The sequence below is a fragment of the Typopeltis vanoorti genome, chromosome 17, assembly GCF_054136105.1.
Source record: "Typopeltis vanoorti isolate ZY-2024b chromosome 17, IOZ_Tvanoo_1.0, whole genome shotgun sequence".
NCBI classification, from domain to species: domain Eukaryota; kingdom Metazoa; phylum Arthropoda; class Arachnida; order Uropygi; family Thelyphonidae; genus Typopeltis; species Typopeltis vanoorti.
The window spans coordinates 79,004,735-79,023,491 of NC_143565.1; the positions used below are offsets into that span (position 1 = coordinate 79,004,735).

The 18,757-nt window shown below is 33.8% G+C and overlaps 1 protein-coding gene across 8 annotated transcripts in view; it reads left to right on the plus strand.

Moving 5' to 3' along the window:
- The window catches only part of pps (protein partner of snf), a 553,267-nt gene that overhangs the window by 115,146 nt on the left and 419,364 nt on the right, over positions 1-18,757 (plus strand). For 6 of the 8 annotated variants that reach the window (XM_090406767.1, XM_090406772.1, XM_090406769.1 and 3 more), the window contains one exon: positions 15,316-15,463. The exons of 1 other annotated variant lie outside the window; for it this stretch is intronic. In XM_090406767.1, coding sequence (XP_090262893.1) covers positions 15,319-15,463 — 145 coding nt within the window. In that variant the 5' untranslated portion in view covers positions 15,316-15,318. The remainder of the gene's footprint in view (positions 1-15,315; positions 15,464-18,757) is intronic. One more of the 8 variants, XM_090406773.1, reaches the window with a different exon arrangement.

An 18,757-nucleotide genomic window follows, 5' to 3' on the forward strand; every position in this document is an offset into this window, starting at 1 on the left:
TTTTTGTTCTGAGGCATTCTGTTGCTGCATTTATTAATACATTTTTTAAATTATTCCATTCTATCTCTATATCATCATTTTTTTTTATTTCCTCCAGTTTTCTATTTATTCTTTGTGAATGAAGGTAGTTGATACTTTTATCATCCAAGAGTCGAACTCTAAAAGATTCCTGAAGATTTCTCTTGGCCCTGATTTGGCTAATTTTAACCAATCTTTGGGGATATTCTTAATTTTTCTTGTAAGAGATATGATCAGATTCTATTTCTGCACTTCTAAATACCCATCTGTCTGGTATCATATTAACTGTTTTCCTATTAGCTATTATACTTTTCAGGTTTCTTGTTTTCACAAGTGAATTTATGCTTGCAAAAAAGCGTTAGTAATTTTTAAGTTATTTTATGCAGAAAGATCCCTAAGTCTATATCCATTTTTATTGCATGTTGTTTCACCAATTGTTCCTATATTTGTACCTGGTGAAATGTTCCCTACTCTGGCATTAAAATCTCCCATTATTAATAGATAATCATTTGTGTTTATTTTATCTTTTATTTTTTGTGAATCTGAATAAAAGGCATTGCTATCTTCCTTTCTTCCTTCCTCTGGGGCATAGGGTCCAATAATAGCCAGGAAGCCACAGCTTATTTGCAATCTTAATTCTAGAATTCTTTCACTCCAGTATTTGTAACGTGTGATATTTTTTTTTAATTTATTTGTGAATAAAAATCATTACTCCTACTTTTGCTCTTTCTTGTTTTTTGAGTCCATTGTAGATATAGCTGTAATTATCTGTTTCATCTGAGCTTTTTTGTTTTTTCTTTGTTTCTGTTATTACTGCTAATCTGATTTTTTTTTTCTGTTAGGGTTTTGTCTAGTTCTTGATATTTGTGATAAATACTCCTGACATTCCAAGTAGCAACATTCCAGATATTCTTGTTTATTTTATTATTTTTTCCCCCCTTTTCTTATCCTGCTCATATCAGTTAACTTATTGAGTTGTTTTCCAGAGTGACAGTCCAGTTACTTCTTTCTTGAGACATTCGGTAAGAAAAGATTCAGCTGGGTTGGTTATTGGCCATTCACAGCCTAGTTTGATGGGGTTTCCAGCTTCCACCATAGGGCCTCCAAACTTGTCCCAAGTCTCCCTCTCTCATTTGTACCTGACTAAGCTTCCCACTGGGGTTAGTACTCAATCTTCCACTTGGTTGCTCAAGTTCCAGGGTTCACATGGAGGTGAAAGCTGGATTAGGGAGGAGAGGCTAGGTGATCCTACTTAAGAGGATCATATATTGTGCATCCATCCCCTTAGAACATTTTTGACTGCCCACTTCTGGGGTCATCATTCACATCTTCTCGCCCACCTTTGAATCTCTTATGCCACTCAGAGACATTCGACTTTTTCAAAGCATCCACACCATATGTCACTTTTAACAGCTCCAACATTTCAGTAGCATTTTTGCCTATTTTCACACAAAATTTAATGTTAACATGCTGTTCCAAATTTCGATCACACATTTTTACTCCAAAGTTTACATGCAGATCTCTATTGTTTTTGCAGTAGCCAACTAGCAAATGGCTCTGTCGACTTGAGGTTTATACACACATTAGTTAAAACATGTACAAAGATGATTACTCACATGACTCCAACCAAATCACCACACGGGCGACACTACATGGCTGTTCTGGAATCAAATTGTCACCTCGTAAGTGAGTTATCAGTTCTCAATAGACAAGAATGAGTTACATGACTGTGACCTATGAGAAGCATAGCAAGAATAACTTCTTCTATTCTGTTTCTATGTTGACTAGACTGCCAGTGCTTAACTTCAGGCTTAATCTCTGGCAATTTATTTGTCAGTGCTCCTGTCATGATGACTGTCACTGCCTAATTAGCTTGGATCTTATAAACTGTCTGAAGTCTGTAGAGAGACTGGCACACGGCATGTGGAAATAATATGAGTAGATCCAACAGTTGCATCTGCAGTCACATTGTCATTAATTCTAGTGTGGCTGGGAATCCAGCACAACTGAATAGCAAAATTAAGGACATTCGATTTGTACAACAGTTGTAGAACCTTGCAAAGCACTGGTATTGTAGATTGTGCACAAAAGAGGAAATGGCCTATTAAGAACTCAATGAGTTTGTATAAATCATACACTTTTTGGTAGCAGTTTTCTTTTATATGCACAAGCACAAGTTGAATTGCATGCAATTCTGTTGTATAATTACTATAATCAAGTAGGATCTGAGCAGCACAACCAATAGAGGTCTCAGATTTTGAACCATCAGTATGGAATGGGACGAAAACCTGAGTGCTCTATTCTGTGTAAATTAAATAACTGCATAGATGGATGATGGAGTGTGAGACTTTCTTAGTTGGCACATTGAAAGTTTGCACTCCACATGATGGAGTACAAACCTGCCATGGAGGAATACTGTTATTTTCAGTGTGAGTAATGTTGTCACATCAATAGCTTGCATAATCTCTTTTACATGCATGCATATCAAATGGAAGTTTGATGCATATAATATTGAGCTTCCTAATGTACAGAAAAAAATACTAGTCCTCGTGGGATGTTCTGGAAGAGACTTTATTTTTAGAGCATAGTTAAGAGATAACTGTTTCCATATTAGTAAAAGATTCATCTACATCTCATTCGGAACAGGACACAGTAGAAAGGAGATTCATTGCTCTCTTGCACTTTTTCTTTAGTCTGTGTAAGGAATATTATTATTCTGTCAAAGATCCTTTTTTTTTTTAGTGTTACATGGTGATCAGCTTTCAATTTAGTAAAATTATGGAGACTACAACAGCGCTAGGAATAATTACTTTAATTTCCGACATTTCAACCTTCATATTAAGGTCATCCTGGAGCATGCACACACACACACACACACACACACAAAAAAAAAAAAAAAAAGACCAGCTATATTACATTTCAAACAGTATGCCAAAGTGATAATGATTTGATCAACTGTTATTCTACTGGCTTGAGCTCTAGTGAAAAAAAAAATCTACATCAAATCAGGTGTCTAAGAAGCCAAGTTATTTGGCTTTGACAGGTCATTGAGCCTAACACAATGAGAAGATGGATATATATATCTTCAACAGATACAGCAAAATTTCTCAGCTGTTTGTATATTAGTGTATCAGAAATCATATCATAGAGTTCACTTTAAATGTATGTTTATTCATGCCAAGTGGTACAAATGTTTAAAACTGAATTTTCTTTTCTTTTATTATTTTTAATGATAGCTCTACCTATAAATGCTTGGAAACTTAGAATTAGTACTATGAATGATGAGATTTTAAATGTAGAAAGCATATATATAACTGACAAGTTCGATAATGAATGAATCTCCTATAAGCATAGATTTAAATACACTAGAACCAATATCTAAAAATTAAATAATTAATCTAATAGTGAAAATGAAAAGTAGAAAAGCATGTAGCAATAGTAATATAGCAAGAGAAATTTGTTGGAAGATTTATAGCAATAATTATAATAATAATTAATTTATAGCAATAGAAATGTTTAAGATAACTAAAGAAATTGCTGCTGATAAATTGTGAGTGATCTTTAACAGTATGCTGGAGACTGAAAAGATACTCAGACAGTGGAATGATAATTCATAGAAAGGAGATCTCACTAGATGTGAAAATTAGAGGAGAATTAATCTACTACATAGAAAAATTTTCTGTAAAATGTTGATAATAATAGAAGTGTTGATACTGAAGTTGGAACTGACAGGGATTTAATGCAAAGGTTGACAGAAGCAAATACTGCTTTCAGAAATGTGAATAATATATGGAAATTATCTAGATATTATAATGAAACTAAAATAAATATCTTCACTAGCAATGTTAAGGTGGTATCATTATATGGATCAGACATAAAAATTGACCAGAAAACAGGAAGTTCAATTAAATAGTTTTTAAAGAAACCGTGTGTGCCAAATATTATAAGTATTTTGGCTTCAATATATAACAAACAATGAATTATATAAAGCTACTGAGCAAAAAAGTATCACCAGTGGAAAAAACTCAGATTGAAATAGATTGGAACTGAGAATGGAATGGACAGCAGAGATTCCAAGAGTAGTTTTGGTATGGATTTTGGAAGGAAAAGTGAAAGGTCTAAATTAACTTGCAGAGAACAACAGAAAAGGAAAGAAAAATCAATGCCCACGGATTTTCTGAAGATCGAGATTTTTATGGAGTCAGACATCTTAGTGAGTTTGACGTCTAAAAAAGGCAGAGATCCATTTTCTTCAATTTCTCGGTCAATTTGATGTCTGGGTGGAAGTGATTTAAAGTGATTTTAAAAAATGTGAAGATTATCTATACCATATTCCCAAATAAGGAATATGTCGTCAACGTATCGGAGCCATATTTTAGGCTTAAGTGTAGCAGAGGAGATTGCCTTTTCTTCGAAATCCTCGAAAAAAATGTTGGCTAGTATTAGAGACAGGGGGATGCCAATTGCCAATCCCTTATTTTGCTTATAAATTTTTCCTTCAAACTCAAAGTAGCCTGAGTTAACAGAATGTGATAGCAGAGCAAACATCTTTTTTGAGATCTTGTTACTTAAAATATTAAGAACCTCTTGAGTTGGAATATTTGTGAAGAGTGCTACCACGTCAAAGTTCGCGATGATATCTGAATTCTTTAACTTTATATTTTTAATTTTAGTGACGAAGTCTTTTGAATTTTTGATGTAAGAAGGAGATTTTCCTGCAAAACCTTTTAAGGATGATGCTAGATATTTTGATAACCTATATGTAGATGAGTCAATACTATCAACGATAGGCCTTAGTGGACAATTTTCCTTGTGTACCTTCGGGAGGCCATATAATCTGGGGATGAGCAGATGTAAAGAACGATGAGAAAGGCGTATGTTTCGTGGAAGTTCCAGTCTTTTTTAGAAGGTTGCTGGTTTTGTTATGTATCTCCCTCGTTGGATCTCTTTCTCCGAGTATGTATCTGACTCTAATAATGTTAAGATTTTGTTATGGTAATCTGTTTTATTTAGGACTACAGTTGCAATACCCTTGTCAGCTTGGAGGATGGTGATGTCCTTTCTTAAGATTTTTAATGGCTAGTCTTTCACCAGGGTAGATGTTATCAACAGTGCAAAACCTCCATGCAACTGTAGTCCTAAATAAAATAGATTACCGTAACAAAATCTTAACGAAAGCAAAGCACTATGTAAAACTAGCTAAACAAAAGTCATGGGAAGACCTGTAAGAACATAGAAAATAAATACCAGTAAGGTGCAAGATATTGTGGAGGCTGTTGAAAAGTTTTAGAAATGCAGGAAAGAGGACTATAAAAGGAATCATTAATGATAAAGGTGACATGAAAACTGAAGATAAAGATATTCTAGATATATGAGGTAAATTACTTTGAAAGATGCCTAAATGAAACATGCAGTGACAGCACAGTGGCAGAAAACATTCAACAACAAACATTTAATGTTTTTTTTACTTCAGTACTTGTAGTAGAAAAAGCCATCAAAAAACCTGAAATGAGGTAAAGCAGCTGGAGTAGATGATTTCAACCAGAAATGCACAAACATGGGAGTATAAAACTTTTACAGTGGCTTCATTGCATAATTCAGAAGTCCTGTTTAGAGCCTCAAATTCCTGATGATTGGAGTAGAGCACTTCTTCTATTTCTTTAAGTGTCATCCCATAGAAGGAGGTTGGCAGCCATGTCATGGAACTTTTTTCTTTCTTTTGCTGCTCTGGAACATTTATGGTAATTCAAGCCAGTCCAGTTCTTGATATCTTCAACCACATTCTCTGGGTCTACCTCTGATCCTTTTCCCATCCAGTTTCCCTTCTAGTATTAATTTCTGAATGCCTTCTTGTCTAGTTAGATGTCCAAAATATTTAAGTTTTCATTCTTTAATGATTTACATTAATGTCCTTTTCATTTTTGCTTTCTTTAAAACATGTTTGTTTTTCATTTAATCTGTCCATGATGTTTTCAGCATTCTTCTGACAGTTCGCATTTCGAAAGCTTCTAATTTTTCTTGGCTTCTTTATTTAGAGTCCAAGTTTCACTGCTCTAGAGAAATTGTAGAAGGTTTGACGAGATATAACACTAATCTTTTTCTTGTATGTATGTTAATGTTTCTGGATGTTAGAACAGTTTTCATATCAATAAAGGCTTTTCTTGCTATCTCTATTCTTCTTTTTATTTCTTTAAGGGAATTTCTTCTCTGTAAACATTTCTCCCAAATATATAAAAGTCTGAACCTGTTCAGTTTTCTTTTGGTTAACAGTTATACTTAGCTTTTTTATTTATTGGTACTGCACAAGATGGGTGCTGCACTTGCTCACAGCAGATCGAAAACGCACTCGCATGAAAATCTCTGAACAGTGCTTGGAGCGTTTTAACAAGAATAAAACTGATTTTGTGCATCGATTTATTATTATGGATGAGACTTTGATTCGCCATTACACCAGAATCTAAACAGCAGTCAAAACAGGGGACAGAAGCTGGTTGTTCAGCACCAAAGAAGACCAAGTTGGTTTCATCAGCAGGAAAGGTCATGGCATCGGTGTTTTGGGATGCTAAAGGCATTTTGTTTATTAATTTTCTTGAAAATAGTAAAACAATAACCTGGGAATATTATTCCAATCTTTTAACCAGACTAGATGAAAAAATTTGTGAGAAAAGATCTTGTTTGCAGAAGAAAAAAAATCATCTTTCATCAGTACAATACACTTGGCTACAAACGTTTTTTGACCATGGGAAAATTAAGGGATCTGCAGTATGAATTGGATCATCCACCCTATTCCCCAGATTTGGCTTCCTCTGACTTCTATCTCTTCCCAAAACTGAAACTCTTCCTTGCTACAGGGACAGGATAATGGTGCTGCAGCATTGCTGAAATAAATGTATTAGTCTTAAGGGAGATTATGTTGAAAAATAAAAATAATTTTGAAATTATAAATTCGTTTTTTCATTGTTAGGCTGTGAACTTTTCAGACCACCCTCATATAACGATTAATTAATCTGGATCACAAGAAATTAATTAATCTATATATAGATTAATTTTTTTGATCTGTTGAATCAAATGCTTTGGTGCAATAAAACAAAGATAATATATGCTTTTCTGGTTATCAAGGCTTCTTTTGCATAATGTTTTCAAATTGAAACTTCCTTTTCTTGTACCTTTTGTCTTTTTGAAAACCTGATTGAGTGTCTTCTGTGTCTCTTGATAAAGTACCTTTTATTCTTTCTAGGGTTATTCTCAGTAGGAATTTTGTATCATGGCGTGTTTAACTTATTAGTCTATATTCTCAACATTCAAAAGTTCTTGAAATTTTGGGGATAGTGACAAGGATGGCTTTTCTTAGATCATCAGGGATATTTCCTGTATATATATATATATTTTTTTTTTTTATACTAAAAATAACCTTTAGATCATTAATTCTGTTTTCATTTAATTTCTTTAACAATTCAATAGGGATCTGATCAGGGTCTGGTGTTTTACTTGTTTTCATTTGACGTAAAGCATATTCTTTTTCTTCATAAGTAATTGGTTCACCATCCATATTTTGTATATCTGGTGCTTCTGTGCGATCAGAATTAATCGGTGTTTTCCATATTCTTTTTATGATGTCGTATGTTTCTAGTAGTGTTTTTTTCTTTTTGATCTTTTATACAAAGATTATGGTTAAAAATTTTCTTTTTGTCAGAGCTTGGACTGACTTATGCATTTCTTTACTATTGTGTTTGTTGACCAATTCCTCTATTTCTTTACATTTTTCATTTAGCCACTTGTCTTTAGTCTTTCTGCATTCATTTTTATCATTTTACTGAGTTTTTTATACCATTTTGTGTTTTTCTTTTTTTGTCTTTCATAAGTTCTAATACTGATTCTGTCATCCTGGTTTTCTTCTTATTGTATTTCATTTTTGGAATTATCTTGTTGACTGCCTCATATATTGCACTTCTAAATTTTGACCATCTTTATTCAATTTCCCCTGTGTTGCTAAGTATATTGTTTTCTGTTTTGTATCCTTCATGATATAATTTTTTTATAATTTCTGAGTTAAATACCTTTACGTTGTCAGATATATTCAGAACTGTCAAGTCTTTCACTATAATTGTTTTTATAAATGTTTTTTAGTTTAATCTTTAAAGTAGACACAACAGGGTTATGGTCTGAACCTATATCAGCACCTGTGTACGTTTCGATGTTGGTTATATTATTTTTGTATCTATTATTTATCATTATAAAATCTATTTGATTTCTAATAGAGTTATCAGGGTTTGTCCAAATTTATAGAATACACTTTGAACGTTGAAAGAAAATATTCATTATGTGTAGGTTGTTTTGAATGCAGAATTGTATCAATCTCTCACCTCGCTCTCATTTCTTTCACCCAATCCAATTCTAACAACCAGAGTTTCTTCCCCTTCTCCAACCTTTTGCATTCAAGTCACCCATCACTACGAGTATCTATAGATTTTTGTAAGTTATGAAAATCTTCTATTTCTTCATCATTGTGAGTTCTTGTAGGGGCATAAACTTGAATAACTGTGATGTTAAAAGGCTTTGCAGCTAATTTAATAAGTATCATTGTTTCACTTATGGGCAACAGCCACATTACAGATTTAAAGATGCATTTCTTAATCATTGACTCACCCCATATTCATTCTTCTCTCCACCAAAATATACAAATGTAAAGCCATCTTTTTCTAGTTTTCCCATTTTAGGCCATCTTGTTTCTATAATTCCCATCACAGCAACTTCAAGTCTTTTCATTTCCTGTATAAGATTGTCAAATTTCCCTAGTTTATATAATGTTCTCACATTCCAAGTTCCAATTTTCAAGACTTTCTTGTTTTCAAATGAGGAATATCAGATGCTGACTTTCCTTTTCGATTTAAGGTGACCATCATCATGGAGTGCATTTGCATTTATCATTATAAAATCTGTTTGATTTCTTATACAGTTATCAGGTTTTGTCCAAGTATATAGCCTGCATTTCTGTTAGTTTTACTTCCTTGTAATTATTTGCAGCTGGGAAGTTGCAGGGGTTCCAACTTCCAAAGCATAGCTTGTAAGATATTTCTGTTTCTCCATGTGCTAGTATAGGATAGTAACATGGTGAGGCCCCAATCTCTTCCACATCTGCAATACCCAGCTAACTTGGTTCAAACTGCCAGCCGTTGATCTGTATTCAGATTCTTCTGCCTGCCAGTTGTTTCACATTGCCGTTGATATATGAATTCATAGCATATATGAACTCATAGTACCCATCTGTAAAAAGAAAATAAAACTGGATGTAAGAATTATAGAAAAATTTCCCTTTTGAGTGTTCCTTGTAAGATTTATGCAAATACACTTGAAAAAAAAGAAAAATTGTAGACGGGAAGCTTGGAGAAGAACAAGCTGGGTTCAGACCAAATAAAGGTCGTTAGGATAAGATTTTCAAGATCCTTTTCCAGATCTACAGAACTGAAATAGGCACCTACAAGGTCCAAAAGAAAAGCTGTTCAAAATGTTAGTTATATGATGCAAAATGAGGCTTTTTATCTAGCAGTACATGGTCTATCTTTGAGTTGTAAGTCAGTAGTTAGAATTGAAGGAGGTATAGATGGAGGTTCGATGTTAAATCAGGTGTGTGACAAGGATGCACATAACCTCCACTGCTACTCATTATCTATATGGATCACATTATGAAGGGAAAATGGTATTAAACCTGATATTATCAAAATTGGATATGTTAATCTCAGCTCTTTACTTTATGCAGATGATGTTATACTTCTAAATAAATCCAGTACTAACTTGCAAGATTCCTTGACTAAACTGAATAACTGCTGCAATAAATTTGAAATGATCAATTAAAAGACAGACAGTGAAAATAGACAGAAACATTGAAAACATCAGCTGCTTCTAGAATAGACAACCTATAGAACAAATAAAAGATTTCAGCTATTTAGGCATATTTTTTTAGTGAATATGGCAAATTAAATATGGAAATAGATAGCAGAGTTAGCAAAGCTGGTGTGATAGGAGGTTAACTGAATAAATTTATATGGAATAAGAAAGAAATTAGTGAAAACACAAAGCTAGTTGTATACAAGACAGTGTCCAAATCATTTTTAACTTATGGATCTGAGAGCTAGGTTAGAAATAAAATACTTGATCAACACTGGAGACTGCAGATATGAGAGTTCTGAGAAAGATTGGTGGAGTGAACAGATTGCATCAATGGCAGTATCATATTGAAAATGAGGATATTAGGAAAGAACTTGACATTGTTAGTACAGGAATACTTTGATTATCACGGTTATTGTTACCATGAAAAATATTGCAATAATCGAATCCGCGATAATCAGGATAAATAATGCGTGTAAAATGCTTGATCATTGCCAAGGATTTTTCAAATCTATTAAATTTTATATGTAAAGTAAAAAAGAAATGTGTTAAGTAAAAAATGAAGGTTCATTTAGAAAAACAAGATTATTCTTTAATCTTTATTTATATATAAGGAGCACATACACTACATACAATTATTCTTTCTTGGATAAAAGTTGGTGTAGAGTTGTCTGGTGGAATTTTTTCTTTCTTTTTTCATCATATAAAACTCGGTAGCAACGGATGGAATTTTCAATTTTCTGATGAACTTTCATTGATCGCTTGAGATTAGGATCGCCATTCAAGATTTTTTTCTTGAAAATTTTCAGCAATTCTACACATTTCGTCCATTTCTTTGAGGGTAAATTCCTTTGGTGCCACGTCAATTTGTTCGTCATTGTCATCGATTTGAGCATCGTAAGCACGTTCTCTCTCTAGGTTAATTAGGTCTTCATCATCCAGCTCCTTATCATGTGTCTGAAGCAGGTCCTGAACATCACCTTTTTCAATTTCTGTTAGTCCTAAATCGAAGACAAGCTTAGTTATGTCATTGATAATACGGGTTACTTCATTTTCAAATCCTTTAAAATCGTTTGCACAATGAGGAATAATCCTTTGCCACGTCGCTCTCAGGTTGCTAGATATTACTTCACTCCATGCTTCCTTGATATTCTCAATGCAATTTTTGATGTTGAATGCCTTCCAGAATTCTGTCAAAGTCATAGCTTCATCTCCTGTAGTCTTTTCTATTGCTTGTGAAAAAGTTCTTCATAGGTAATATGCCTTAAAGGATGCGATTACACCTTGATCCATTGGCTGGATGATGGAAGTGGTATTAGGTGGTAAATAAATAACTTTAACATTTTCGCACAAATCATTCAGTGCTGTTGGATGACTAGGTGCATTATCTAATATCAACAGGATTTTAAAATCAAGATTTAATGACTTGCAGTACCTTTCAACTTCAGGACAAAAACAGTTTTTAAACCTATCCTCAAAAATAGTTTTTGTCATCCAAGTTTTTCTATTGAATCTCCAATGAACAGGGAGAAAATTTTTATCTAAACTTCTAAGCGGGCAAGGATTTTGTGAATGATAAATAAAGAGAGGCTTCATCTTGTAATCTCCAGAAGCATTGCCACATAGTAAAAGTGTTACACGCTCCTTCGAAACCTTGTAGCCAGGCTGTGATTTAGTAAAGATTAAATAAAGAGAGGCTTCATCTTGTAATCTCCAGAAGCATTGCCACATGGTAAAAGTGTTACACGCTCCTTCGAAAACTTGTAGCCAGGCTGTGATTTTTCATTTTTTGCTAAAAATATTTTAGTGGGCATTTTTTTCCATAATAAGCCTGTTTCGTCAGCATTAAATATCTGAACATCGGTATAATTCCTTCTTCAATGATCTGTTGCAATTCACCAGGAAAACTAGCTGCTGTTTTTTGATCAGCAGTTGCAATTTCACCTTGTACATGAACACTATGAATTCTCGATCACTTTTTGAACCGATCAAACCACCCTGAACTTGCAGATAAAGTTTCTTCCACTACTGGAAGAAACATTTCTGCCGAACCATTTTTGCCTTCTAATTGTTTTCTTTTTAAAGTTTCAAACAAATTTAATGCTTTTGTTTTTATAGTCATTTGACTGAGGAATTCTCTTTTGGTTACAACCTGCTATCCACACTGACAATAGCGTTTCCATTTCAATCATAAGATGGCTTCTGTTTCTCATGGTTTGTGACGCAGACGAGGTCGATGCACACTTTGTCCTAGTTGCTTATAGTTTGCAGTGTGGTCTAAAATATGGTGAACAGTTGATTCATTTAGACTGAACTCTCTTGCAATTTTGGCTTTGGGTATGCCTGCTTCATACTTATTTATCATATGCAACATTGTCTAAGCTGATCACTTTATGTTTCTTCTTGATAGCTGTAGACTTGATATCATCCTTGTTTCTTTTAGCATTCATTGTAGGGGTAAATAAGAAGAGAAATAAATATCCACATGTACTTCAGGCAAAGGTGGACAGTTACTGGTGAGTAGGCACCGTCGGATAAAAATGAAGCGCTACAAGAGAGCGATACCTGGAGAATGGTGACTCGAACTGGTTGCATATGTAGTGGGCTACATCTTGCGGCCACGATAATTCGAATTTGGAGCGCAATAATTGGAATTTTGGTATCAAATTACAAACTACGATAAATCGAGAATCGCGATAATCGAAACCGCGATAATCGAGGTATTCTATTCCTGTATTTGTGAATGTGTTAGCAGTGTGAACACATTCATTAATGAGTTAAACTGAATGGAAAATGAAGATTAGCAAAAGAAGTTTTCTTTGCCAGGATGGTAGAAAAAAATGACATAGCTGAAGATAGATTAGGGATGGAGAACATGTGGCCTTCTAAGGTGTTCGATGCAGTCTTTATTAATGTATTAATTATATTTAAAAAATCAGTATTTTTAGGCACAATGTTAAAAAATTCTACTTCCATTATTGATCTATTAATTGTTCTGTGGTTGACATTTCATTCTTATCTATTGTTGAATGGTTAGTACACTACCATATTATATTAATTTGTCACCAGAGTCTGCTGTGAGTGCTCTGTGCACTGTCAGCTTGATTTGGGGGGGGGGGGAGAAAGGACGTTTAGTTTTGCACGTATGTTACTCCCCCCCCCCCCCCCAAATCAAGCTGACAGTGCACAGAGCACTCACAGCAGACTCTGGTGACAAATTAATATAATATGGTAGTGTACTAACCATTCAACAATGGATAAGAATCAACAATATTTAATAGAATTCTAGAAATATTGTTAAATTCCAGAATTTAACAATAATTAACAGAATTCTCCACATTATGATAGACATAGGGACTGCATATGCAGAATTGGAAGGAGTACCAATCAAATCTATATGTTTTAAATATGAAGTTTCAAGGAAACCAATTATTTAAAGTGATAACAGGACAAAGTAATGAAATTACTGAAGCAACTTATAAAGTAGCATATATACTTAGGAAAAAAAGGTAAGCCGTATAGTGATGGGGAAATCATAAAACAGCCCATTGTCAAATTGCAGTCTGGATTCACATAAAGTTAATAAATACAAACAACTTCCTCTTTCATAAAGACCTATAACCAAATAACTTGAATTAGCTGTCAATATTACTGAAAGCTTCAAAAATTTTGCCAAAATGAAGATACTTATTTTTCGATTGCCCTAGTTGAGTTCACTGATATTACTGACCTAACATAAGTTTTATTTAATATTTGCTCTATAACTGCAGATTTTCAATTTTATGAGGAGCTATTAACTTTGGCTGCTCTATGGGAAGAACATATGGAATTGTTGTGATTTTAAAGATAAATGTCAGGAAGCAAAGCTTAAGTTGTGTAATTTAGTAAGTATGCATAGATGGTGTTCTTTCTATGAAAGGAAAAATGTGAAGAATTTGTTGCATTGCGACAAAATGAAATACAAAATTCTGATAACTTGATTTCATTTCATTGTATATAACATCATCTGAATCATTGCTCCAAAGTTGCTCTTTTAAAAGACATGTTAAGGAAAGTTATTAATATTGTTAACCATTGGTGGTTTGTAAGAATTTGTACTGGTGAGGCTGTAGCAATAAGAGTAAAAAAATATCAATATGGATTGAAAAAATTATATCATTAATAAAACTAAAATATAACAGAATTTAACAATATTTAACAGAATTCTTCTCTTCATTCATTTCTACAAAGATATAAATTAAATGTTAGAATTAAATAGAAAAAAGGAAAAAAAACGCACAATATTTACCTACGATAAAGACAACAACGTTGATTTGTGTTGTTTGTGCTCGTGTAGTAACACTGTATCTTGGGCTGCAATGCTACCAGCCCAAACTGCACGTAAATCACATGTTACCCCCACTACATTATCCCCATTAGGTAGTGGTTTGGTGTGGTCTGCATTGAATGCAGCTTCAGCGTTGAGTATACTAGCCAGTACTGAAGCAAAGCTTAAGTTGTGTAATTTAGTAAGTATGCATAGATGGTGTTCTTTCTATGAAAGGAAAAATGTGAAGAATTTGTTGCATTGCGACAAAATGAAATACAAAATTCTGATAACTTGATTTCATTTCATTGTATATAACATCATCTAGTCCTAGCCCGCACAGCACATTGACTATTTCAAAATACAACTATTGCTACAAAATGAATTATATAAAATACTATCGAGTGGTATTGTATTACAAACAAGAAAATAACGGTTTTTAGATAAATATATAAAAATTTAAGAACTGCAATAATAAGAAGTTTCATTTTATACTGGAAGGGCTGCAGCCCTTATGGATGAGCTGCCACTGTTGTTAACTATATTCAAGAAAATGCTTCAAGGCATCAGGAAACGTGCTTTAAATGTGTCAGCATTGGACAGTTGGTGCATAGAGAGGAGGAATGCATTATATTTTATATTTAAAGGCTTGCGCTACAAAAAATAATTAATAAAATAATTTTGAAATAAAATGTCGATTAAAAAGAAAACTTAATTTGGTATTATATATTAAAGATACCAAGAAATTATATACTTGGTTTAATCCATTATCCAAGTGTAAGCAAACAAAGTTTGCAACTGAAGGAATGTGGTATTGGTTATGTGGTATACTGATTCCAGCTTTTTTTTTCGTCTCAATATGATAAAATCCAATTTTTTTCAAATCGATCAGTGGAATGCAATAGTTGGTTTGAATTATGTGTATCTCAGTTTAAGAAATCAAATCGAGCATATTAAAATGTTGCTTTTTATCCATCATTTTTATTAATTAATGATAAATGCAGACATTTTTGGTTGATTTTCAGTTTTAACTGTTTTTCAATCTGTCCTCCTTCTAAACTTGTTTGAAGAACAAGTTGTTTAAATTTGCGTTTAATTTCTTTCAGGACATGGAAAGTGAGAAGAATCTTTTCTTAGACATGTCACAAGAACAAATTCGAAATTTTAATGCTGTTCTCTGTTCAGAGCAAGCAAAAGCAATGTTACAGGATAGTATAATGGTTCCTGGTATGAAAGATAATTCCCCTTTAATTAGTATGTACTCACCTGATCATGTGTTTGTTAATTTGTTACAGTTTTACTAGTTTTCACCGAAGAAATTTTTTAAAATAAACTATATTCATTATTAATGTTAAAAATAAAAATTGTGAGAAGAAAAGTTTTGCTGAACTAACACCGATAACAAGAACATGAACTTTTGGAAAGCATTTTCTGATTACTGATGTTCTTGATAGAATTTGGAACAGAAGAAAAAACATATATATTCCACCACTCTTAAACAATAGCAGATCTACTAGCCATCACCATCCACTTTGGATGCCAGCCATGTAAATGTTTGGAGAAACCCACTTGATTACCTTACATTTCCAGGACATTTGATTGCATCTGGCACAAAGACTTGCTAACTAAACTACATTTTTACAGTCTGACTCTCACCTTTCTGTACCTCACTATAGACAACTTTCTCTACTTATCCAGAGTACTCTTCTCGATTTGTACTTTTGCATGCTCTATACCTTCTGAACATAAATAATATTTTCTTATTGAATCTTGTTCGGTAAATCTCTTAACTTCAGTGAATTTAGATAATTTTTTCCTTCTCATGAAGATAATTCACTAACTGTAGACGTCACTAAATGAAGATTCTGTTCTGGGAAAAAAAAAAAAAATCTGGGAATGTTGGGCTAGAATTAGAGAAAAACATCATGTTCTTATTACAGAAGTCATAAAAATTATCCTTCTGTGTTTACCTTACTCACCTATATGAAAGAGAATTTTCAGTGCATGCCACAAAGACAAACTGAAATAACAATCTCCAGATAGAATCAACATTAAGATCATTGCTTTTCTTCCATCCCAAGAGATTGATTATTTTGTAGAAAAATGCAAACCTGGAATTCTCGTTAAGATAAAATGAAATAGGTACTTATTCAGTTCACTATAATGAATATTTTAAATATATTAAATTATTTAATTAATAAAATGATTATAGGGGTGCTTAAGGGTCAAAGCTGTATAACTGAGAGGAGACCTCCACATAGCCTTTAAAGGAATGTGGAGAACCGACCAGGGCTTCTGACCTAATGTCCAATCCTCACCTTCTCGTGGTGCACTCTGTTGGGTATCTACTTTGATACTGAACGAACGAGGATGGGCTGGCAATTTGGGATTTAGCCGACCAAATTGTATTCTTATTGGTTAAACCAAAATAAAAAATGATGGTACAACATGACAAAATTTCATGCCGGCTGGGGCGTCGCCCGGTTAAACAAGGCCCCCGTTGTTTTCGCCAGGGAACCAGGGCGAACAGCGAAAAGTCAGCTACTGGAACAAATCTGAAAACAAACCCCAACTCAACATCACCAGAGTTAAAGATCGGTACTATTAACGTAAGAAGCCTGAATGGCAAAGAAATGGAGCTAGCTGAGGAATTAGATAAGTACCAGATCGACATAATAGGGGTGACTGAAACAAAAAAGACCAAAACTGGTGAGATCTTTCTGAGCAATAAATACAAAATGTTATATTCAGGCAATAACAATCAAGGAAAAGAAGGAGTAGCCATAGTATTCAACACAAAATACGAGGCTAATCTTCTTGAATGGCAGTCAGTCTCAAGTAGAGTAATGTGGGCAAATATGAGAATGGGGAACTGGACAATGAGACTTATTTGTGCCTATGGTCCCACAGAAGGTTCTACTAAGGTAGAAGTGGAGGAATTTTTTGACGCTTTAGAAAAAGCAACTGACACAATGAAAAAGGAAAAGTTGGTCCTTGTTGGGGATCTAAATAGTAGAGTAGGAAATGATTGTGAGACATACAAAAATATTTTGGGAAAATTTGGAGAAAAGAGCAAAGCTAATAATAATGGCAAATATCTGTTGGATTTCTGCTCAGGACATGGACTGGTTATTACTAACACCATGTTCCAACATAAAAATGTGCACAAATTCACATGGAGAGAAGAGGCTAGGAATAAGAAAAGTCTCATTGACTATGTTATTGTTGATAGTGATGTTTTCTCCCTGCTGCAGGACACCAGAGTGTACAGAGGATTTGAAATTGGAAGTGATCACTATTTAGTCTTGAGCAGGATAAAATTGAATTTCATATTGAAAAGAATAACATGTAAGAAAGTTTTAAAGCGAATAAAAGTTGAGCAGCTCTCAGATGTAAACTGTAGACTAAAATACAGAAATATTATTGAAAAGAAAATGAAAGAATTTGAGAACAGGAATCAAACCTTGGAGATTCAGTGGCAAACTCTGAAGGAAACATTGATTGATTCTGCCAGAGAGGCATGTGGTGAGGTTCTGTGCAAAGATAAAAAAATCAGAACTCCCTGGTGGACACAGGAAGTTAAAGAGGCAGTGAAGGAAAAGAAGAAAGCATATCAAAAGTTCCTGGCAAATAAGTCAGCTTTTACTCTTACAGAATACAGAGACAAATGTAAGAAAGCTAAACAGTGTGTAAAACTAGCTAAATAAAAGTCATGGGAGGACTTTGGCAAGAATATAGAAAATAAATATCAAGAAGGTGGCAAAATATTCTGGAGGTTGTTGAAGAAGCTTAGGAATGGAGGAAAGAGTGCTGTAAAAGGAATTAGAGATGATAAAGGTGAAATGAAAACAGGAGAAAAAGATATCCTTGAAGTATGGAGTAATTACTTTGAAAAACTGCTAAATGAAACAAGCAGTGATGACAGCACAGTGATAAAAAACACTGACCAGGCATGCAGTCAGGAATACATATCCATACTTGAAGTAGAAAAAGCCATCAAAGGCTTGAAATGTGGAAAGGCAGCAGGAGTAGATGATATTCGACCAGAAATGCTGAAGTATGGTGGTATAAGAGTCTTACAGTGGCTGCACTGCATAGTTCAGAAAGCCTGGACAGAGGGACGAATTCCCGATGATTGGAGTAGAGCTCTCATAGTACCCATATATAAAAAGGGAAATAAAACTGAATGTGAGAATTACAGAGGTATTTCCCTACTGAGTGTTCCTGGCAAGATCTATGCAAGTATACTTGAGAAACGGTTGAGAAGAATTGTGGAAGAAAAGCTTGGTGAAGAACAAGCTGGATTCAGGCCAAATAGAGGCTGTCAGGATCAGATCTTCACTTTACGACAAATAGTCGAGAAAGCATGGGAATATAACAAAGATCTGTATTTAAGTTTTGTCGATTTGGAAAAGGCATATGACAAGGTGCCAAGAGAGAAGCTATTCAATACGCTGCAGTTATATGGTGTCAATGGGGCATTATATCAAGCAATACTTAGTCTTTATTTGAGTTGTGAGTCAGCAGTTAGAATTGAAGGAAGTACAG